The sequence below is a fragment of the Perca flavescens genome, chromosome 15 (assembly GCF_004354835.1).
Source record: "Perca flavescens isolate YP-PL-M2 chromosome 15, PFLA_1.0, whole genome shotgun sequence".
NCBI classification, from domain to species: domain Eukaryota; kingdom Metazoa; phylum Chordata; class Actinopteri; order Perciformes; family Percidae; genus Perca; species Perca flavescens.
The window spans coordinates 28,569,904-28,594,301 of NC_041345.1; the positions used below are offsets into that span (position 1 = coordinate 28,569,904).

Sequence of the window (24,398 nt, forward strand, 5' to 3'; positions counted from 1 at the left end):
CATAATAAAACGTGTTTGTGTGCAAAAGTCTTAATTTGTAAAGTAACTGAAGCTGTCAGATGAATGTAGAGGAGTAAAAAGTTCAATATTTCTCTCTGAAATGTAGCGGAGTAGAAGTAGAAAGAGGCATGAAAAGAAAAGACTCAAGTAAAGAACAAGTACCTCAAGATTTGTACTTAAGTATAGTAATTAAGTACAGTACTGGAGTAAATGTAGTTAGTTACAATCCACCACTGGTCAGTTATTCATTCATCAGCCATCCACGTCTCTCTCTGTCTGAGACGAGCACACACACACTGACACACAGATATTACATTGAACTCCAATTATTGAATACTTTTTTATCCGTCCATCTCCTTTCCGGGGTACCCCCAGGGTTCTCCAAGTTAAAGTTAAGACTTTTTAAGACCTTTAAAATACCACCTAGGATGGAATTTAATGCCTACTTTAAGGCCATATATTGGGAAATCAGTGTGGATTTTAAGCCCGAGAAAAGAAGTATTTACCAAGTAAATAACTTAAATTTAATTTAACCTTTTTGTGAAGTGTGTTTGTACTCAACATAACATAAAATGAATAAAATGTCTATATATGTCTATATATATCAGACTCAGTGCTGAGTGAAACTGAAGCAGAGGGACAGACACAGAGCTGTAGCCGAGCCAAAGTAGCGCACTTTTTAATTCATTAATTTTATCAGTTACCAGGCAAATAAAACGCAGATACAGATAATCTGCAAACTGCCAAAAACAGCCATTGCCGATAGTCCGTCTATCCCTAATTCACACAGGCTCAGACACACAGACACACTGAGCCCAGAGATCACACGCTGTACCAAGATGTGAGATTCCGGTGTGTCCTACCCCACACCCTACACCTTGTTGTGTCGGCGGAGAACAGCCTTCTTGATCTCCTGCAGCAGAGTTTCCTTGTTGGTCTTTATGTTGGCTTTCGCCGTCTCCAACACAAACTCAATCTTCTCCTGGCTGTAGGGACGCTGGAAGGTGGAGAACTCCTCCATCTTTGCGTTGAACTCCGCTGCATCTACAGAAAACAGTAAAGACCTGTTCAGGCTCTGGTTGGCGGGTTGGTGCATAGGTCAAACACACACACAGGACTTTCACTAAGTACTATGTCTTTTTAAAACTTTTTTACGGAAAACAAACAGAGCCATGTCACGTTCTGCAGCAGGTGCGTAACTAGAAACAAAGTAAAAATAGCGTCTGATTTTAAAGTGATGGTTCGGAGTAATTTCACCCTAGGGTCCTTTGCACCATGACCTCGAGCCAAACACCCCCCCTAGAAGCTTTTTTCACCTGGGTCGAACATTGGGAGGGTTAGCGTTATAAGCTGAATAGCTTAGTGCAGGCGCTAATGGATCCAGTGATGTATCTCGTAAGTTACCCCACTAATAATGCCCGAAATGATACCAAACTTCTACACTAGTACAAATAGGTTATAAAACGATGGATTGTAAAGTTTGTCAGTACACCAGAAGTGTATGTAAATAACACTTGCCTGTTGGCTTCTCATCTCTGCTGCAGCTGCTGCTGCTGTTGTTACTACCGGTCAATAAGAGTGCATAGGGACATCTACAAATTACAACACCGAAAAGAGATTCAACAAAAATATTTATTAATTAACTTTTTTTTTTTAAGTAAATGCTGTTGTGTTGGAGACACTACCTTATTTAATCACTAAATTAATAAATATTTTTGATGCATCTCTTTTCGGTGTTGTAATTTGTAGACGGCCCTAAGCACAGTAACAACAGCAGCAACAGAAACAAGAAGCCAACAGGCAAGTGTTATTTACATAAACTTCTGGTGTACTTACAAACTTTACAATCCATCGTTTTATAACCTATTTGTACTAGTGTAGAAGTTTGGTATCATTTCGGGCATTATTAGTGGGGTAACTTACGAGATACATCACTGGATCCATTAGCCCCTGCGCTAAGCTATTCAGCTGATAACGCTACTCTACGCTAACTCTCCCAATGTTTGACCCAGGTGAAAAAAGCTTCTTGGGGGGGTGTTTGGCTCGAGGTCATGGTGCAAAGGACCCTAGGGTGAAATTACTCCGAACCATCACTTTAACCCAAACCACAACCTTTTTTTCTGAACTTAAAGGTCACATATGCTTTTCCGTGTTTTCTGTCATATCTACAATGTTATAATGTTGGATTTTCACGTTAAACCAACACTTGAAATAATGAGGTAAATGTTTTTTAGACGAATCCCTGTGAGCTAAAACATTCAGATTCAACTATTCTGAACGCTCCGGTTTCAACAGTTTTTTCTACTCTCGGCCTTCTACTCTAAGCCGGCCTTCTATGATTGGTCACCTGCTCCAAGTAGGCAGGACTGGAGTGTTTTTTTTTAAGCCACTGCGGTGTTCACATTGTTGCATGAAACTGCCAGTGCCAGTCCCCTTGGCTGCCATTGTCTTTAAATTCTCCCCAATTCCGGGTCCCATTACTCCTGAAACATTTTCTGTTAGTAGTATTTGCTTAGTATTTTGCCTTAATCTGTGATTTTTGACTGTAGAAATTGCTGCTACATTCTATTAAGTGTCAATTGCTAACTAAAGTAGCTAGCTACATGGCTAACAGTAGTAAACAATGTCATCTGGGCTGCCAATGTTGATAAATTCTCCCCAATTACTGCCAAAATATGTCCGATTGGGTAGTGTTTGGTTCAGAAGCCTTTATCTGCGATTTTTGACGGTAGAAAGTGCTGCTTCGCGCCACTACAATCTAACGTTAACGTACTTCTAACTATTAAGTAGCTACATGCTGACGCAACATAGCTGTAATCTCGGCCAATGCTGGTAATTTCTCCTCAAATTGCGGTCACATTACTGCTGGGACACGTCCGGTTGTGTAATATTTGGTTTAGAAGCCTTTATTGGTGATTTTTCACGGTAAAATGTCCTGCTATATACTCCGTTGCAGTAGGTCCAGCTTCATTTAGTGAAACCATTGACATATATAAACTGGACCGACAGACCCCGTTGCTCTGGACGGAGACCAGTGAAGGATATTAGAAGCACTTTTTCGGTGAGCGCTAACGTTACTGCGCAGCCTCCAACTGAGAAATCTCAATCATTCCCAGTCTTACAGAGACCGAGAGCGTAGGTATATGTAAGGAGATAACATAGGCACAGGCTAATTATTGCTAACTAAAATGCTAGTTAACATCAGTAATTAAACCTAAACAGCTAATGTAAGTCCAAACTGCCTGCGAGCTTCTTCTGTACTATACGGTAATTCCTCTACTATGCGACAGTAAGTTGCTTGGTTATGACACAATCGTTAGCCTATTTTTACGAAAACGTCTGCTACGGAGCCATAACGTGAGGTACAAGGTAATGGAGCCTTTTATACATTGTTGTGTTTCTTTAGAAATAAACAATGGACAAATAGAGTCTTTAAACGCTTCAGATGTAAAGTTATTCGCTGTCAAAGTGACGTCAAAATGAATGAGAGTCAATGGAAAGCTAACGGTCGGTGATCACTTGTTAGCATCAAAATGGCGCCATAGGAGCTACGCATTCCAGTGAAGCACGGAGCGGAGGGTCCGGAGTTTCCAGCAAGCGCGCTGGCCAATCAGAGCAGACTTTTTCGGGAGGAGGGATTAAAGAGACAGACGCTCCAACTGTCCCGTTCTTGTCCTGCATGTCACAGAAACGTACCTTTTATAAGCCCACCCACAATCTTTTCCTAAACCTAACTGTGTCAAAAGTGACGCCAATAGTCCCGACCCAATGAGTTTAGATAAAGTGTGTTTAGATCTGACGCTAAAGGAGACTTTTAGCACCAATAACAACGCCAAAGGCACCTGACCAAGCTTCCATGTTTTACGCGATGGGAGTGAGAATGTGTTGCCTCTGTGGCCTTTCCAGACTATCTAAAGGAGACTGTCCTCCCCTGAAAAACACTCCCATAGATTGTTTGTACAAGCAGCTTATTACGACCCATATTTACGTTTATAGTGGCCTCTACTGGTCCTAGTAAGTCAGGTGAGGTGGTAGAACGAGCAAGAAAGTCTGCGTAGGGAGGGATGGGTGAAACAAACACAGGTATATCACCCAGGAGAGCGCTGTTAAACCAAAGTAATTTTGAACCTACTTACTGAAAGTAGCGAGTAAACTCATTATGAAAATGTTTACTGAGGATATGAATCAAGTGAGAAGTACGGGTCATTTCCCCATAGACTAGAAACAGACTTATTTTTGCAACCAGTGGAGTTGCCCCCTGCTGGAAATTAAATAGAATGCAGGTTTAATGGAGCCGGCAAGCCACGTCCATTATTTTTTACAGTCTATGTTTTGCCTTCAGAGCAGTTCTGCTTCTGAGAAGAAAAGTCATGAAATCTGCATGTGTGTGTGTGTGTGTGTATAACAGACCTTTGCAGTTGTGTCTGTTGAAGAGCGGCATGTAAACAATGGTGGGTTCCTTCTCTTTTCCCTCCAACACGTAGCAGCCCTTTGGCCAGTCTCTCTCCTCCAGGATTTTGACGTCTATCTCTGGGAAAGGCTTCTTCACCTCGGCTGCGTAGTCTCTGGCAAGAGTCAGAGTCTGTGAAGGGAGTAAGAGGGTCATAATGTTTCACTGCTTTCATGCTCGTTTGCAATAAATCATACCTGAGTTAGGCAGGTACCACTGTATTATTTGGCATACTTTTATAAAAGGTTAAGTATTAGGATCTTACTAAGGGTTAGGGGGGATATCTATATGTGCAGGAACGAGACAAGGTGATACTGATCAGTCAGTTAAATTACATGTACACAAAGCTGGAACATACATTGCACTAGGGATGTCACGAGAACCGGTACTTTGGAACCAACTCTGTACCAAAATTCTGAAAACTTGATGGTCATTTTACTACAGTGCCGTAGGTACCTGGAGATGCAATCCTTCCGGAACTGACGGGGGCAGTATATACGCCTAACGTTACAAATGTTCTAGACTGCCACTAAGTGCTCAAGAAGAACGCCGACCAGCACGGAAAAACACAGAGTAGCCCCCCCCATCTCCTTGCACGGTGCTTACTGACGGCTTCTGGCTTTACTGTACATCTACGCCGGCGGCTTTCAAGACTTCACCTGGAACTCCCAAACCGCAAGTGAGTCTGTTTCTCAGTGCCGTTGTCGGTCACAGCCGTCAGCTAACGTTAGCCCTGATGGCTGACATTAGCTAACTTTAGCGCTTTGTTTTAGTGGACCTCTATAACGTCCATTAACTTAAACCAGCCCGGTTCTACGTGAAAAACAACGGCACAGAGAAACCAATGTAACTAAACATGCTTTCTGCCTGGGAGTTCCAGGTGCTTGTGCTGATGCCAGGCTTCAGAGCAGCGGGCTGTGGGTCCATTTTCTCCAGATTACATTTAAATCACTCCTTGAAAGATAATGGTTCCATTGTAGCCTGGGAAAACCCTGACGAACTTCAGGCAAATTTGAGATTTGCTCTGCAAGTCACTCTGGCCAAGAGCCCATTCAAGCCCATTTCCAATTTTTCCATATCGAGGCACCAATCACAACCGTTGAGGCGGGCTTTACACGATGACGATAGCGCAGCGAAGGCAAGCAGTCTTTTGTTTACATTCAACATGACGGCCACCGCTTCGGCAGCAACCCATTGATGCTGCTGTCGCCGCTACGTCACCCAGATCGTTGGTCCTGATTGGTTGAAGGACTATCCAATTGCGCCCAGAGGCATTTGAGCGGCGTCCGTTGGTGGCGCCCCTTTGGAAATGTGAATGAACCTTGCCCAGACCCACTCTCAGTTACAACTGAGAAGGGTCTGGTGTCAACCAGGCTAGTTCTATTGTTCAAAAAGGTTTAGAAAGTCGGAACCAACCATAAAACAAAGGACCTATAGGAAGGAAGTATCCAGCACATCCTTTTGAGCCTACGTTTACTAAAGGAGCAGGGTAATCTTTCAGATGAAACTTGAGTTTGGCTGAAGGTAAATGAAAAGTTTGTTTAACTTTAGCCGAATACTCTCAAAGGGAAGGGCCAGGGTGTTGGGAGACTGGAGTGAAGAGGTTTGCATTAAAGCATCTTAAATGTACCGTAGACTAGGTTGCATTAAGTCTAGTAAAGGAAATTACCTTCCATGATAAATAGATTACTAATAGTTATTAAACAATGGGTCAATGGTTTGATTGCGTTGCAGTCAAAGGGCCATACAGTTTATGGTATTATACTGCCGGCATTATCAGTTAGTTTCGATCCAGGGTTCAAGCAGACTGAAAAGCCTTGTTTCCTCCTAGCAGTCCAGTTCGGTTCAGTTCGTTACACGTTAGAATGGTTATTTTGGCATTTCCATTGTCAAAAGTTAGTAGACGGTACTGAAAGAATGGCTCCATTCTTTTTTCGTTACCTCTCTGTTGAGGTACCTAGCACACTGGTCCGATACTAAAAGGGGTCATGGTTGTGGTTTTCGGTTGTAGTGTTTTCCTGTTTTATTGGGTTGGTTCCCTGTTTCTTTGTTGTTTACCGTCTCATGTGTTTCTGTATTCTCTGTGGTTTACCATGTGTGTGTTTTTATGCTTCAGTTTCCTGTTTTACTTTGTAGTGTCTGTTTCTCTCTAACTGTGTTCAAAACCGCTCCCTCACTCACTCACTATTCCCTATATCAGACTGATCTCATGAAGTGGCGTATGTATGACACACCAATTGGTATGCCGTTATTGCTGTGGTTATAAAGACGCACACTCGCTTTTCAGCGTGTTTATCAACGCCATTTGGCCTCCATTGACTTACATTACCTTGCGTTGCCGTGTGAATTGACGCCGTAGCGAGTAGTATGAAAGGGCGAAAATCCGCGTAGGGAGGTTGGTCGGGGTGGTGGATGAGCAAAACACAGGACTTTCACCCAGGAGAGCGGGGATCACGTTCCACGTGTGATTTTTTTTTTTTCATTTTCCGCGTGTGTTGTTTCCTTACTACGTTTTCTTTTCCTAAACCTGACCCAGTTCTTCTTTTTCCTAATCCCAAGCGGTTTTCTTTTACTCCGCGTGTGACATTAAAACCAACCGTAGCCTCAATAGATATACACGTGGATAGCTCAAAATGCGTACAGATAACACGCCACTTGGCTTTAGGACAGTGGCGTGTATGTTTACGTGAAGTCATGATTTCACGTTGCTTATATAGTGTTTATTAAATACTATATAGGGAACGAACAAACGAGATATCGGACGCTCACTGAAAACACATCGCTGCGTGACTTGCCTCAGTAGATGCGGTTATTTGTGTGACGTAGGCGTGCGCCGCCCAGCTTCATGTAAAAAAAACGAAACAAAAAAAACACACCAGTGTTGCATTGTAGTATACCGGAGTAAAATGTAGGGTAAATCGTATGTACACTCAAATTAGTAGTGCATTGTGGGTATTTTATAGTGGATTATATAGTCAATGAAATTAACTGCGGAGAATTCAAACACCACTACAAAATTGCTAACACACTATATAGTGCACTATTTCTGTGATAGGGAACGGTTTCAAACACAGCTTCCTGCCTCGTGTTTTCCTGTTTGCCTCTGTGATTGTCCACCCCGCCCTAATGTGTTCCACCTGTTCCTCAGCCCTCATGTCATCGGTCCCGTGTTTCACCCTTGTTAACTTGTGTATTTAGCATCTGTGCTTTCTTGGTCTGTTGTCCGAACGTCATCATTCCATGTGTCTTTTCCTGCGCCTTTCCCCTATGTGGTTGGTTTATGCTTGTTTTACTGGAGTATTGGTTTTAGTTTGACTGTCTTTTGCAAGTTTGTACCTGCCATTTCAACCTGATCTCACAGAATTCCGTGCAAGGAACACGGCCCCTTAACTCAAAATCTGTGGCATATTCACGGAATCGCAAAACATTCAGTGATGGGCCCACGGAAGAATTCTGTGAAATGAACACGGATCGCCGAAAAGTCCGTGATGGGCACACAAAAGAATTCCGTTAAATAAACACGGCCCCTTAAGTTAAGGAAAAGGTCATGGGTGGGCTTACGGTTCCGTCACACACGAGAAGAACGGGACGCTTGGGTTTAGGAAAAGAAGGAAGCGACTTTAGGAAACGTGACATGTGGGACACAAACCCCGGTCTCCTGGGTGAAAGTCCTGTGTTTGACCCATCCACCACCCCAACCAACCTCCTTACGCGGAATTTTGGCCTTACATACTACTCACTACCGTAGTCGCTCATAATGCTACGTCATCTTCTCATTGACTTTACATTGGCATTGTTTTCCGTGGTGGACACTCAGAATTTTCACACATTCCGTGCCACCACCACGTAATGAGCTGTTAACAATTCAAGATAACTTCACGGAATTCTGTGAGACCAGGCTGGCCATTTTCAGGACACCTTTAGTTTGTAGGCCATTTCTATTTATATCACTTAACCTTCAAAAAACTTCCCGCTGCCTCTTCACCTTTACGCTCTGCATTTTGGGCCCAAGCCTGCACAATCCCTGACAAAAGGTGGAGCTAGAAACACTACAGTCCACCATTGGTGCAGACGTTCACCTGCATCGTCGATGAATAGGAAATACTGTTTTTTTTTCAACGCATGGCTATCCATGGCTCTAACCATCCGGTAACAACTCGCCTACATTTAGGGGTGTCGTCTGTGGTGGAAAGGCGGAACAGATCTAATGTTTAGGTACGTGTCTGTACGGGTTACGTACAGTTCTAAAAGTACTATATGCTGAAAGTGTTGGATGGAAACATGGCCAAACACACACACAAACACACACACTGTACCTCAAACATGTTTCCGGCGCTGTACTCCGGTGCAATGATGAGGTCGATGTCTCTCTTTTCTCCCAGGAATGAAGGGTATCCTACGTTAATCAGCAGACCGGCGTCTGTCAGGTGGAATCTCTCAGTAGAGCGGAGGTAAGGTGGAACCGTGGAATCTGCCCAGCAACAGACGTTAAAACTTTAGGCAAGCTTGTTTTAACTTATCTACTATTTTTCTTCATTATTGTTTTTGCATTTGCCAATTACTGAGTGCTGGAATTTGTGAAAAAAATAAAATAAATAAATTACCTTGTGACGAACCGTTTTGATCACTTGAGGTGATTGTGTGCACTCTAACAAGCATCTAATTTGCAATCTAAAAAAACTATTGTCAGTTGTTTTGTAGTCTCGCTTTGCCAGACCCTCCTCCAAAGTGCGCTGAAGGAGGGTCTGGCTACTCCACAGAGAGCTGAAGTCACGCTCTTCTATTTCCGGATAATGGGACCTATCTTTCGGAAAAAAATATGAACGAGAGTCAATGGAGAGATAATAATTTTTTTTTTTTACCGTTTGAATTGAGATTACAAATATGATGTTTGTCAATTTAGAAGATCATTTTTCAACCGAAGAAAGTCTCGGTTTGTTGTTAAACTGTTGAAGTAAAAGACTGTGAAAATACGTAATTAGAAAGACTACACACTTCAAAGTCGCACGGATGACGTCTCGCTGAAGCTACAATGTCTGTGTGTATCGTACCGGGGATGTAACGTTACTCTAATTAGCAAAGGATCTCGGTTCTTCTTTTGCTTATCTGCTGAAAACACGTCACTGGAAAAAACACATCAGGTAAGATAACGTTACATGTGTTGTGGAACAGAGCTAAGCTAGCTAGTTAGCTAGCGAGCAAGCCGAGCATCAAGCTAGGTGACGTAAATTGCGTGAGACGGGAGATGTAGAAGCGGTTTTAAACAAAACTAAGTGGTGATATGACAAACCTACGGCTAACGGACTTTCTTCGGTTGAAAAATTATCTTTTAAATTGACGAACATCATATTTGTAATCCATGGCTCAGTTCAAACAGGATCAAAAATTATTTATTATCTCTCCATTGACTCTCGTTCATATTTTTTCCGAATTAAGGTCCCATGAGGTCCACCGGAAGGGGCGTGACTTCGGCTCTCTATAGCATTCCGGGATGGAAGGAAAATGTGCTCTAGCTTATTGGCATTTCTTTAAACCAATCACAATCGTCATGGGCGGTGCTAAACTCTGCACAGAGCCGCTCTAAAATAGCGAGAGTAAACTCAGATTGGACAGATAGTCTAGCTAGCTGTCTGGATTTAGCCTGCAGAGATCTAAGGAGCAGTTAACCATAGTCCTCAGAAATCCATCGGAGTTTAAAATTCCAACACCATGAAAGCGGAAGGAAATGGAAAATACATGCATCCGGCGGAATTTCCTGCAGCACCGGAACAATCCCGGAAGTGGAAAGAGAAGGATAAAGACTAGTTGTTTTGTGACCAAAAGTTGGCGGTGGGACGGGTAATGGCTCTTTACACTAGATATGCAAAAGGAGAGTTAATACCTCTTTAGTTTTTGTCCTCGGCCAATATTTGGGGGCCAGCCTTCATTTGTTTGTGTCGACCACACCCCCGGCCATTATTCAAGACAATATGGTAAGCGTATTATCCAAAATGTCAAACTATTCCTTTTTTTTTTTAAGATAGACAACATAATGTTTTTTACTAAGCTACTAAATTACTAAGTTAACTGCCACTATTGCTAAAGAGGTCTGTCTTCTCACCTTGGTATTGGTAGAGGAAGTTCCCGGTAGTTCCCCATTCCCATTTCATAATCATGGGTAGTACCTGCTTAGTAAGCAGAGAGACTGGGGAAAAACACATTGAAAAGAATTACATAGGCGTGTTTACATCTCATTGAAATAAAATAGGTCTGTTCATACCAGTCTGACTATTTATTTGCCATACACTGACCATGTGTTTTGAAAGCTCCGTCCTCCAGACTTTGGCTCCAGGTCTGTACCGCCGCCATCAGCTCCAGACTCCACTGGCCAGAAAGATTTTTTCTTTCCTCCGAACTCTTGGACTCCAGCCACACTGACTTATTATGATTTAGCATGTCTGGAAAAGATAAGAATCTAAAGGACTCTGTCATTTTAATAACACATTTGCTGCGTCATTATTTCAGCACAGACACAAAAGAGTTGAAAAGGGAAGAAAATGTAAACATTGATGGCATTACTTTCTGGCCATCAGTAGCTACAATCCTGGGAAGTAGCTTGCTGCTACCAAAACAATTGGATTTAATAGTGATTTTTTTTTTGGTAAATCATCTGTGCATCATCTTTATTATTACCTCTATCTTCTAGTATTTCCTGCAACTTGTCCAGTTCGGACAGAGCGGTAGGATCCTTTATGGTGCTTCTGGTCAGGCCTACAAGTTTATTAAGAGCATTGTACACACGCAGGTAGTCTTCAGCAGCACTGTCTATCTGTCCAGGCACTGAAGAAAAAAAAAGAATAACACACACGGAAGAGATTTATCTCTGCCGCTTCAAAAAAAAAATACATTTAAAGTAGGCCTATGTATGACAATGTCAAACTGTGATTACCATTCAGCCAGGGAGGGATGAGGTCTTTGATTGTCTCCTCATGAGCCAACGCACAACCTAGAAAACCTGCACGGTTTCAGTGCACACACACGCACAGTTTTAATAAAAATAATAACAACATAAATAAATAGCTGCTCTTTAGCTGCTAAATGTTTCATTATGTTCACCAGGCAGCTAGTTGCTAACTTTGTGTGTCTGCTGTTTGGTGCTGAGCAGGAAGAGTTACAGTGGGTTCATCAGAGCTTGTTCGCTGAAAATACTCTGCCTTTTGTGGACGAAAACAAGGTTAGTGAGTGAGGAAAAAAACAAAAAAATAAGCTAAAAGAGGCTAAAATGCTCTTTCGAGCTGAGGGAAACTACAGAGTTGGGTGATAATTCTCTTTGGGTTTGTTACTAAAGTGACTCCTTTCACAATATAAATACTCATTTGAACTATCGTTGATATACAAATATTGACTGATGCAGCCTTAAAGAACTCATATTATGCTATGCATAATTGTATTTAGAGGTTGTACCAGAAAAGGTTTATGTGATTTAATTTTCAAAAAACACCATATTTTTTATTGTAGGCCTACTGTTTAGTAACTGTGAGTCCATACTGCTCTGTGAACACACACCTTGTAGTTTGACCATGTCCATCTCTGGCTTCTCCTCCAGCAGCTCTCCGTTCTGAAATGTGCTGCCCAGGAGAGATGTTGAGATGAAAAGTCCCAACTCTGTGAAACCAGCCTCGTGCGGGCTCACCTCGAACCATTTCCCTGAAAGAGAGAGTAAGTCTGTTTACACTTGCAATAAGTCATTAAAATGTGTATGGGGCAATAAGGCAGACCTGCTTGGTTCTTTCGGGGAATGATTGTAGTGATTTACAAAGAATATGTTTACGGCTTATACCCTGTAACTGGGACGTTTTGGGACCAATTGTTGGGATTGTTGTGGTCAAATTACACACGGCGATACCAAAGAATTTATAATATAGGAAGAAGTTCCACTCTCTCGTTACTTCCGGCTTCTGAACTGGTTGCAGTTCCACCAGAGTTCCATATAGGGGGTGCTCACAGGCCAGTGCAGAATGAATGGGACTGCATGGAGCTATACCCCTCAAAATCCACTTTTCTCAGGATATAATTTTTTGTCTAGTAATTTGAATGTTGCATTCAAAAGGGGAGGCTAAGAAAATACAGACTGCTGGGAGTTAGATTTTTTTTAAAGTGGCTTTTTTGTTCAATAAAGCCTTTTAAAATGTCAATGACGTCATACACATCGTACGGCAAGAAATACTGCTTTACGGCAAGCTCTGAGTCGCTTCCTTTTCTCTCAAGGCATCGACAACACAGCTGACAGGTTAGGCTCTCCCTGTCAATACACCTGCTAGAAAGAGGTTTGCTAATGTTTTAAAGACCATGTCAAAATATTCACTCTGACATTCAGGCTCTGCTTTGGATGCCGTCAAGCGGGATCTCCGATCGTAATCAGTCCTTCACTGACCAATCAGCATTCATTAGCAGAATGTTAGCGTGTTATGGGCAACAACGACTCAACCTGTAAGAAATCAAAAGGACATTAGTATTTTTTTTGGGGTATTTTATTAGTTTATTTGTCAGGGACCATGCACAGTTCAGGCCCTGTACCAGAGTTAGCTATACAGCTAATTTACATCTGTGGTCCCTGGGCAAGGGAGATAGTACTCGTTCATTCAACTTTTGATCTATAATCTATGCTGAACTTACAAAACCTACAATCAAATCTGAGATTGTTCAACGACAATCAGGCGAAAGAGACACATTTAGCCGTCCAGCTCCATAGAGTCCCATTCATTTTGCACTGGACCGCGATCACCCCCAGTGGAACTATGGTGGAACTGCAACCAAATTCGGTACAATGGGGCTGAATAGGGAGTGGAAAGGCTTTCCGTAGACCGGCTTTGGCGAATACACTAGTAAGAGCAGCTGACATTTAACTATGTATCCAGCTCATTTGAATAGCTCACGTTAACTGTACTGTATTGTGTGAACAGTTAACTTCATTTAATATTGTATGTGGCGTTTTCTTTTGCGGGTTGCAAATGTTCCACCAAAACAAGTTCCTTCCCGAGACTTTTTTGCAGAGCCACCGTTGTGGCGTCCGGAGCTCAGCGCCACCCAAGACGATTGTGATTGGTTTAAAGAAACGCGAACAACCCAGGGCATTTTTTTTTCCTATCCTAGAATGTATACGTGGTGTAACCAGACCTTACTCCACAGATAGGTCTGGCTATGTAAGACTACTAAGGTGCTAATGTGACTGTTCTGCCCAAAGATGTTTAGATGTTTGTAGTAAAAGAGACACTAAATTGACTGTTTAAATATGCTTTTATTGTTAAGTATACAAAGTAGTGTTGAGCTTTTATTCTGAAATGAAAATCTAGGGTGGAAACAGGAAACAGGAAGTAGAATTAAGAGACCTGTCAACAATGGCAGTGGCATGGCTGCATTTGCTTAATGCTTGAAGTAGAATCCTGAGCAATCCTCCACGTTTATCCTTCAGAAAGCAATGGCTGTAAGCATTTATTTCCCTTTACATGTTTAACAGACTATATTGATGTTTCTTTTATGGAAATGTATCAGAGTTTGTACGATTTAAATGCTATGATGTTCTGAAGCCTGCAAAGTTAATGTTCCGTACTTGAGCCTTGGTGATGAAGCTCTACCTGTGCAGAGAAGTCTTGGGTTGTGCTGGGACATTGACTCTGATACTTTTACATTCAAAGTAGCAGTCAGCAACAAGCCGTTTACCAGACGTGGAGTGCTTTCTACCATCAATAGCCTCTTTGACCCGTTAGGCTTAGTTGCACCAGTGACCATTCAGGGGAGAGCACTTGCGAGAGAACTTTCTGTCGATGTTCCAGAATGGGATACAGAACTTCCTGCAGACAAGTTCAAAAGGTGGGAAGCATGGGAAAAATCCCTACAGGATCTGAGTCACCTTCATCTTCACCGCTCATACATCCAGCAGTCCCTTTCCAGTGCCACATACACAGAGTTATGCCTGTTTTCTGATGCCTCGAACTGGGCCATAGGAGCAGTGGCTTACCTGAGGGTCATCTTAACAGATGGACAGTGTAGAGTCGGCTTTGTGCTTGGAAAGGCAAAGCTAGCTCCTCAACCAGAGCCCACTATCCCTCGACTTGAACTTTGCGGTGCTGTGCTGGCAGTTGAGATGGCGGAACTAATCCTTGCTGAACTTGACCACAAGCCTAATGCGTGAAGTTTTACTGTGACAGTAGAGTGGTCCTTGGATATATACACAATGACAATAAGCGTTTCTTTGTTTACGTTCATAATCGTGTTCATCGTATACGCCGGACAACTTCTCCTCAACAGTGGCACTACGTGCCTACAGATCAAAACCCAGCTGATTTAGCTACCAGATCTGTCTCTGCATCTCGGCTCACGGACACCATGTGGTTTACAGGTCCAGAGTTTCTTTATAAAATCCATCAATCCGAAGCAGACAAGTCATTCGAGCTGGTGGATCCTGAAACAGACGTGGATGTGAGACCTCAGCTGACCACCTTTGTCACTCACATAAGTGAAGTTCAGCTTACCCCAGAACGGTTCCAGCGCTTTTCCACCTGGGAATCTTTGCTGAGAGCAATTTCTTATTTGGTCCACCAAAGTCGTTCATACAGGGCAGATTCATCGGGCATCTGTAAAGGATGGCATCGGTGTAACGAACTTTGTACCCCAGAAGAGCTGTCTGTAGCGAAGTTGGCCATATTAAAATCTGTCCAGAGAGATGCCTTTCCTGAAGAGTATTCTGCACTAAAAGGAAACAGACCAATCTCAAAATCAAGTGCAATCTTGGATCTTGACCCTTTCATGTGTGATGGTCTCCTGCGGATTGGGGGCCGTCTAAGACATGCATCAATTAACTCTGAGGAAAAAAAAACCAATCATTCTACCAAAACAAAGCCATGTTACAAAACTACTGGTGAGCCATTACCACACAAAGGTGGAACACCAAGGGCAACAATTCACAGAGGGCGCAATCAGGGCTGCTGGGCTGTGGATAGTTGCTGGCAAAAGATTGATAGGTTCAGTCCTACATTATTGTTGTACATTGTACAGATGTTTTTGGTCCCTGGAATGTGATCACCCGACGCACCCGGGGCGGTGTGGCTCAAAGTAAGCGGTGGGCTATTCTTTTTACATGCATGAGCACTCGAGCTGTGCATATAGAAGTTATAGAATCCCTGGACACAGCAAGTTGCATCAATGCTCTGCGGAGGTTTTTTGCTGTTAGAGGACCAGCGAAGCAGCTAAGAACGGATCAAGGTACGAACTTTGTCGGAGCAAGTTCGGAACTGGGTATGGGACGAGACAATCCAAGCCAAGTGAACATCGGAAAGTACCTTCATGACAAAGGTTGTACATGGAAGTTCAACCCCCCTCATGCATCTCATATGCGAGGTGCATGGGAATGCATGATTGGCGTAACTCGGAAGATACTTGACTCCATGTTGCTGCGAACTAAACATACTCTCCTGACTCATGAAGTGCTCTGTACTCTGATGGCAGAAGTGTCTGCTATAGTCAATGCGAGACCATTAGTCCCTGTCTCCTCTGATCCTGCTTCGCCGACGCTATTGACTCCTGCAATGCTTTTAACCCAAAAACCAGGTGTTTCTGCTCCAGCCCGTAGTTTCAGTGAAAAGGATCTTTTCAAGTGTCATTGGAGACAAGTGCGGGCACTAGCAAATGAGTTCTGGGCCAGATGGAGAACTGAATACCTCCATACTCTCCAACCAAGACGGAAGTGGCATACAGCGTCGGAACTTGCAAGTTGGAGACATTGTGCTTCTCAAACAGAGTCAGTTACCTCGCAACGAATGGCCATTGGGTCTCGTCACTACTGTAATTCCAAGCAGTGATGGGAAGGTCTGCAAGTTAGAGGTCAGAACAACATCAAAAGGCAAAGTGAAGACATTCTTAAGGCCCATTTCGGAAGTTGTCTTGCTTTTGCCAGGCAACAGTTGAGATTCAATTTATGATTAAGTTTCCAGTGGCATCACTGAATGCCAGACGGGGAGTGTTCTGCCCAAAGATGTTTAGATGTTTGTAGTAAAAGAGACACTAAATTGACCGTTTAAATATGCTTTTATTGTTAAGTATACAAAGTAGTGTTGAGCTTTTATTCTGAAATGAAAATCTAGTGAGGAAACAGGAAACAGAAAGTAGAATTAAGAGACCTGTCAACAATGGGAGTGGCATGGCTGCATTTGCTTAATGCTTGAAGTAGAATCCTGAGCAATCCTCCACGTTTATCCTTCAGAAAGCAATGACTGTAAGCATTTATTTCCCTTTACATGTTTAACAGACTATATTGATGTTTCTTTTATGGAAATATATCAGAGTTTGTACGATTTAAATGCTATGATGTTCTGAAGCCTGCAAAGTTAATGTTTGTGTAATACACAGTATAGTGCTTACCTTACTTTACGCTGAACATACTTACCTGTTATTTGGCTGGACATGTGTTTAGTTATCCTTTTTTATCTTCCTTTTTTCTAGTTTTACACCGATTCAACTGTGCCATCTTGTTGTACAGAAGTCAATAAAGGAGCAAGAACGCTCACTTCCTGGCTCTTTTGAAAAGGAGTTTGGCTGGCTGTTTATTTATGTTAACCCTTGGAAGCAAACACATAAAGAGAACAGTACAGTGACATATGTAGGTGTACCTTGTATGGGCCCGTGTGAGTAGCAGTGCTTCTCTATGGCGCTGTAGATGGGGTAAGGGTTGGTGGCATTTCTGCTGGCCTCATCTGAAAGACGCCGTAGGTCCATCTAATAAAACACAAGATGTTTCTGTGAAGGACTACACATACAATCTCCGTAATATAGTGTGCTGCGTTTCAAATGCATCTCATCTGTATATCTGCGTGTGTGTCTCTCTGCATATACAGTAATAGAAGTGTTTATAGTGTAAATACTATTCTTATTCTTTTTTTTCCCTATATTTTTATACATATTTTTTCTATTCTATTTCTATTTAATGTGTATTTTCCTTATTCTGAATGTCCCCAATGTGGGATGAATAAAGTCTATCTTATGGGGGAAGACAGAGAAAAGGAGTGCTTCTTTTTGGTGGTGGTTGGAAAAAAGTCTAACAAGGGGTAATCCAATCTGTTACTACCAGAACAGCATGAAAACCAAGGCACGCTTGTTGAATAAAATATTTAAAAAGCCTTTATTTATGCGGCTAATGCATTGCAAAAGGTAAAAAATACGGCACACAGACCTTCTTTAGGGTTCCCTTGGAAATTAATAAAGTATCTATCTGAAGAAGGCCTCTGTTCCGCAAGAGTGCCTTGGTTTTCATGCTGTTCTGGTACTAAAGTCTACCTTATCTCTTATTTTATCTTAAATGGGACATAATAAGAGTAAAAGTGTGTGTGTGTGTTGGCCCAGGTACCTCTTTCATGATCCCAGCAGAGGTCAAAACCCCCCAGACATCGCTGAGAGAGAAATGCTCCTCCTTTGCCCTCTCACCCAACCAGGCCAAAGCTTCCTCCAGCGGAACCCCAGGGCCTGACAGCCTGGACACCGCTGTGTCCAGGTTGTTGCTCCACTGTGGGTCATTGTAGATGGAGGACATGGACCTATCACTGGGGACACATAGGTACACATAGGTCAAAAGAAACTGTCTTGGAGAAAAACTGATCAAAGTTGTAAAATTGAAATTCCAAGATGTGCTGCTTGTATCACAACTCTATCTCATGCATTGAGTCGTCTATATCGACAAAGTTTCACTTTCGGGGTTGCTCCAGTGCCGCCTGAAATTCCGCCGGATGTCCGTCACTTTCCGCTTTCTTTGTACTGGCATTTTAAACTCCGGTGGATTTATGAGGGCTATGGTTAACTGCTCCTCAGATCTCTGCACGACTAAAACAATTTTTGAACGTAACCATGTTCCACCAAAACAAGTTCCTTCCTGAGGCTATTTTGCAGAGTCACCAAAGAAATGCCAATACACCAGAGCAGGTTTTCTCCCATCCTGAGGGGTATATGTCCCTACCACCAGAGCTGTAGTGCTATTTGTTTAAGTGGTAGACGGCATCTACAGTATGACCGCACGGTTAAATGTTGGAGGATGTTTCGCTGTACTTTCTTCACAGTGAAGCAGAAATGCTGTAAAATAAACCTCAGAATTGAATCCAATCGTTTTGTTCTGCCCTGTGTTCTGGCCTGTCCACCTGTTCAGCTCTCATTCATACACAAACTTGTGTTTAAGTGTGTAAGTGTTATTGTTACCATGTTGACCCAGATACTGATCCCAGGTAGAGCAGTGTGTCCAACAGATGTTCCTTTTCCATCTGATAGAGGGAACCGACCAGACCCACAGCTGCCCTCTGACCCCCTCCTGATGCCAACAGAGCGATGTGGGGAACCGAATCCTTGTGGAAACATGGAGAGAGGGTTAACTGGCCTATAGGAGAATGTATGTATGTATGTATGTATGTATGTATGTATATATATGCCCTCACAGTAATACAAAATAGACTTAACTGTGACATACCAAAGCACATGTTTCACATCAGATATTATTCAATATTGTTGTTACAAAGTTGTTTAATATAGAAGGCCATAATAAAGAAGACGATTAAAGCATGACGTGATGATGGGATGGTGGCCACAGGGAAGAAGAAGATTGCTCTTCCCCCCATGATGCGCTCTAATTTATGGTGGGTGAAAGGGTAACAATAAAAGGACATTTTGAAAGTTCACAGGAGCAATACAACGAAGAAGGCGATGCATATTGCATCGCCTTCTTCGTGTCAATCACTGCTCATGCACACACATTCATTCTCCATTGTGGGGGGTGAGGGGCTTAGGAGACAGTTTTGGGATTTTTTGGCTAAGTCCCTTTGCAATCTTATCTATGGCACCTTTAAAGAGGCCGAAGACGAAGTGAGTGAGAGGGAGGAGAATACTAATGCGGATGATAACCCTCCAGTGATGAGGAGGACCTGGAACAAGTCCAGGAAAGAAAGGAACAGCATACGGAAGGCGAGGAGCGCTTCACAGAAGGCAAGAAGGAGGCAAATCGAAAGGAGGTACGGAGAGTGTCACTAGAGGCATTAAGAAGGACAAAAGAGGGACCACAGTCTGAACTCGCACAAGGATCTAGGACTGTTGGCGCGGGCAGATTACTGAAGATATGGAAGAGATAGGAGACCGGATGAAGAACCTGGACCTAGCCTACCCACCGGAGCAAAGTGAGCCCTTCCTGCAGTCCGGGGCGACAGAGAAAAGTAAAGTTTATTATTCATTATTTGACATATTTCATTGTTGAGGTTATTTGTGGTTGTTATGCATAAAAAATGTTGCAGCCATGACACCACCCATTGTTTTGTGGACTAATATTTTGAAGCCTCAAATTTGGCCATGGCCATCTTAAATTTTTGAAACCAGACATGACCGTATCTGACGATTTTTGAATGAGGGGTGAAGCTGGGGAGGATGAAGTTGCTAAACCAGTGGTGTCTACGGTTGCAATGGTGCTGCACTAAGCTAAACGCTAAAGAGGGAAAGTTGCCGAAATTTCAACAAGCTGAAGAGAGTTATCCAGCCGAGTTTGGCCAGCGGGTAAACACGGACCCCTGAGTGCTGGCGACATTCATCTGCATGTGCTGTACAAAAGAAATTGCAAATTTTCCCTGAAGTTACCAACTAATGCTAGTGCTAGCTTGGTTGGCAAGGTGCTTGTACATTGAACAAGATATTTTTAGGTGACTAAAATGTTGTAGCCCTGGGTATCCTGCTCTGCCTTTGAGAAAATGAAAGCTCCGATGGGCCAATCTGGCATCTTCCCTTTATGATGTCATAAGGGGAAAGGTTACCTCCCCTTTCTCTGCTTTGCCCGCACAGAGAATTTGGCCAGCCCATGAGAGAGAGAGAGACATCATGGCTTGAAAATAAGCGAAGCATGGCAGTTGGTCAAGGCCTCACCCCCACCCTCCATCTTGCTCCCCCTCTCTCCTCCTCAATAGCATTTAAAGCTACAGACACAGAAATGGCACATCCTAAGGAAAGCTCATTGTGGGACTGGCTCTAGTGGCTGTAATTCTGCACCAAGGCTGAATTTCAGGAAAGAGACTTCAGATACAGTATTAGGGGACCACTAAGGTCTATATAAAAGAGACTTCAGATACAGTATTAGGGGACCACTAAGGTCTATATAAAAGAGACTTCAGATACAGTATTAGGGGACCACTAAGGCCTATATAAAAGAGACTTCAGATACAGTATTAGGGGACCACTAAGGCCTATATAAAAGAGACTTCAGATACAGTATTAGGGGACCACTAAGGTCTATATAAAAGAGACTTCAGATACAGTATTAGGGGACCACTAAGGCCTATATAAAAGAGACTTCAGATACAGTATTAGGGGACCACTAAGGTCTATATAAAAGAGACTTCAGATACAGTATTAGGGGACCACTAAGGCCTATATAAAAGAGACTTCAGATACACTATTAGGGGACCACTAAGGTCTATATAAAAGAGACTTCAGATACAGTATTAGGGGACCACTAAGGCCTATATAAAAGAGACTTCAGATACAGTATTAGGGGACCATGTCATAGGACCTTTAAGCTTGGCCAAGACAATGGCAATGTCCGGAAATACATTCCTTAACAAAACAAAAAAATTCTTTAAAGAAAGAAAAGAGACAGACAAAAAGAAATTGTCTTTCCTGAAGTGTGAGAGGTATTCTTTCTTACTATAGTACAGTTGATTCCCAGGCTGCTGAGGGACTCCAGAACTACTCGTTTCCTCTGGTGAACATAGTCCTGTTCCCCAGCACACAGAGACTGGGACTGACGGATGGCTTTCTGGGGATGATCAAAGACAGCTAACTCAATCAGACTGAATAGGTAATAATACTAGTAAATAATATTACACATTATTCACAAGGCACCTTTAAAACAGAGTGTTTCACATGGGAAAATCAAGATAAAAAAAATCTGCAGAACATTAAATGAAATCAGACCACAAAGCACAGATAATTAAATAGAATACCCAACAGTGAAACAATATACAATAAAAAAAGTGAAAAACTAAATACACAAATATTTATGCATCTCTTGAAACAACCAAGAAAAATTAATTTTATCCCAGAGTTGAATCTGCCTCAAAGATCCAATGTGTTACACTATTATACATATTGATGAAACATGCTTTAATTTAGTCGTGTGCTGTGGCAAAATAAAATCTTCTGCCTTATAAAACAGCTTCCGTTTCAATTTTTTTGTTTAAACAGAAGCAGTTTGTGGCCAGGTTGGCTTAGTGGGTAGAGCAGGCGCGCGTATACTGAGAGGTTTATGCCTCGAAGCAGAGGTCCAGGGTTCAAATCCGACCTGTGACAATTCCCTGCATGTCTCCCCTCCTCCTTTTCTCACCTAGCTGTCCTGTCAAATTAAAGGCGGAAAAGCCCCCAAAAATAACAAATAAACAGAAGCAGTTTTCCTCCTAGTGAATTTACATGAAAATGCACATTTTAACATCTTCCAAAGAAAGAATTAACACCACAACTTGTTGCCATGGCAGTCATTAAAAGTGTATAGCCAAATGCCTAAGCAATTATTTTTAACGTTTTTAAATTCTTTTTTGTAAGTATGCCCCTGTACCTCATAGACAAAAGACATTTTTGGCCTGAGAAACCTTTTTAATAGTTCTAAGACCCCCCTTTGTATCGTTTCCGCAAAGCAAGAACTAGGATCAATCGTAGTTCTTAGAACGCCGTTTAGATGATTGTTTTTGTGAACAGTTTGTTCTAAAAATGCCTGGACAAACGTGGTCTCAGCGTAGGGAAACCTGATATGGAGTAATTGACAAGAGACATTGACAGAGACAGTTGATTATACGCATCCTGCTACTACAATACAACCTAAAACCTTTGCCTTGCATCTCTCACCTCAGAAGCGGTTGTATTCCCCTCCGTGTTGTCCACTGCTTTTGCCAGCACTACTGAAATCACAAGCAAAAGGCAAATCCCTGAGCCCGAAAAGGTATTTCCAGTCTCCATGTTGTCCACTGCTTTTGCCAGCACTACTGAAATCCACAAGCAAGATGCAAATCCCTGAGCCTGAAAAAGTATTTCCTGTCTTCATGTTCTGGAATGGTAACAGCCCCTCAGGGTTTAATGAAATCCTGCCTTCATGGGACTTCTCTGCAGTTACATTTCTCTGAACAGATGCTGGCTCTTAAATGGCTTCTTCCTTTAACTCCCCTGAGTCATATACAACATCAAAATAGACTTTTTATGTCATACTCAGTATCTTGCCACAATAGGTTACACTTACGTGGAATTTGCCTTGGTGAACAAACATGAACAAACATATTGAACATTAATATGAAATAAACAATAATTAAAGAAACAAATACATACAAAATAACTGTTTTGCATAAGAAAATAGAGGCTGAATGGGTTGAGCAGTGTTGTAGTCGAGACCACCTAAACCGAGACCAAGTCCTCACCAAAGAACAGTGTATAGAGACCACATGCATGATCAAAGAACTTTGATCATGCACAAACATTTGACAGATTATAGTCCACCCAGTACTTTTCAAAAAAATTTAAAGGGCTAAATTGCAGTAAGTGCAAAATGTGTGACGTGTGCCAGGAAAAACCTAAATAGCCAATAAACTAAAGAAGACAGACATCAACAGGTGTTTTGAACTTTGGTTCGAGTAAAGTGGCGAACCTTTCAAATCGACTCACACAGTTGTGTAGCCCAGGGGTCTTCAATGTAATGACCCCTTAACTGAAAGAGAGATGGAGCAGGGACCCCCTTCTACATACAGTATATTGTATAAAATGTTGAAAAATAAACTGGGGTTACAATAACGTGGAGGGCGGCTTAAAGCTTGCATACATAACCTTTTTTGTGCATAGAATACCAAGCTATTAAAATATTAATTGTTGGCATGATTTTATAAATCATCTTTTATGGGGCACAGTGAATCTTTAGGGTGAACTGTATCTGGGCATGGCTATCTTAGTGACTACATTACCTATAGGCCAGTAAGCCTATCATCAGTGGGGATTTATATTTGCTAATAATATGTGGCACTTATGTTTAGACATAAAAAAATGTAACTTCCAAAAATGTACAATCATTTGGAGACCCCTCTACAGTGACTCTGTAGAACCCCTAGGGGTCTTGGACCCCCTTTTGAAGATCTCTGGTGTAGATATCCCAGTATCAATACACATATTAACCCACGCTTCCTCCCGCTTGTGGTGTTCCTGCGTATTTACTACCCAGCAGCTATCAGGTCTCCGGTGAAAGCCCTCCGGCCTGGGGTTAGCTTCTGTTTCGGGGGAAGGCGGCTTTGCGTTTTCCTTTACCTTGTTAAGGTAAGCTAGGTTAGCCTCCTTGTGGGCGCTTCTAAAATGTACTTTCAAATTTGTGGGATTTTTCCCTTTGATAAATTGTCCACATATTTAGCACTTTCCACTGCAGGGCACTTGCTTTTATCTGACACAGTCATAATCAAATAGGACTCTGCCGCTTTCTTCCAACTTTCGGTACCGCCATGAGGCCAGGTGAGGGGATGTTGTGTTCAATTTGACATTGAGTGTCTGAATTTCTGGGTTCCCACGTTGGAAACTATATATGTCTATGGAATAGACTGTATAAACAGGCCTATGGTCAGAAATGTCAACTCTGAAAGATATTTGCGAAAACTAAGGATATTTACTCGATAATTTTATTTTATATGTTAGTTTTGCAAACAGACATTACTGTTTAAGTTAGTGTTGGGATTTCCTCCTATGCGTCCCCCCTTTTGGGACAATGTGTCTGACTTCAATAAAAGACCTTTGTATCCCCACTCCTTCGTTAAATTGGAATTACATGGATCCTAAGCAAGAGCCAAATAAAATGATAAAATAAAGACAAACACATTTGTTTAATCAGTCAGGCATCAGAGTTATAATACACAGATCAGTGGGATCACAAAGCACGCAGAGA

At 42.2% G+C, this 24,398-nt stretch overlaps 1 protein-coding gene across 2 annotated transcripts; it reads right to left on the bottom strand.

The window, feature by feature from the left end:
* Window positions 1-695: 695 nt before the first annotated feature.
* On the bottom strand, window positions 696-22,485 carry LOC114569983 (cytosolic phospholipase A2 gamma). Of its 2 annotated transcripts, XM_028600165.1 has the most exons (13): window positions 22,337-22,485; window positions 21,144-21,254; window positions 18,668-18,810; window positions 17,829-18,015; window positions 17,095-17,200; window positions 11,996-12,136; window positions 11,379-11,444; window positions 11,123-11,269; window positions 10,741-10,887; window positions 10,551-10,634; window positions 8,767-8,921; window positions 4,411-4,582; window positions 696-1,044 (listed from the first exon to the last, which is right to left on the bottom strand). In XM_028600165.1, exons 1-13 carry the CDS (start codon window positions 22,445-22,447, stop codon window positions 872-874), a joined length of 1,743 nt encoding a protein of 580 aa, XP_028455966.1. In that variant the 5' UTR covers window positions 22,448-22,485; the 3' UTR covers window positions 696-871. The 2 variants fall into 2 exon arrangements, with proteins under 2 accessions (XP_028455966.1, XP_028455967.1); XM_028600166.1 differs by lacking the exon at window positions 11,379-11,444.
* Window positions 22,486-24,398: the final 1,913 nt, after the last annotated feature.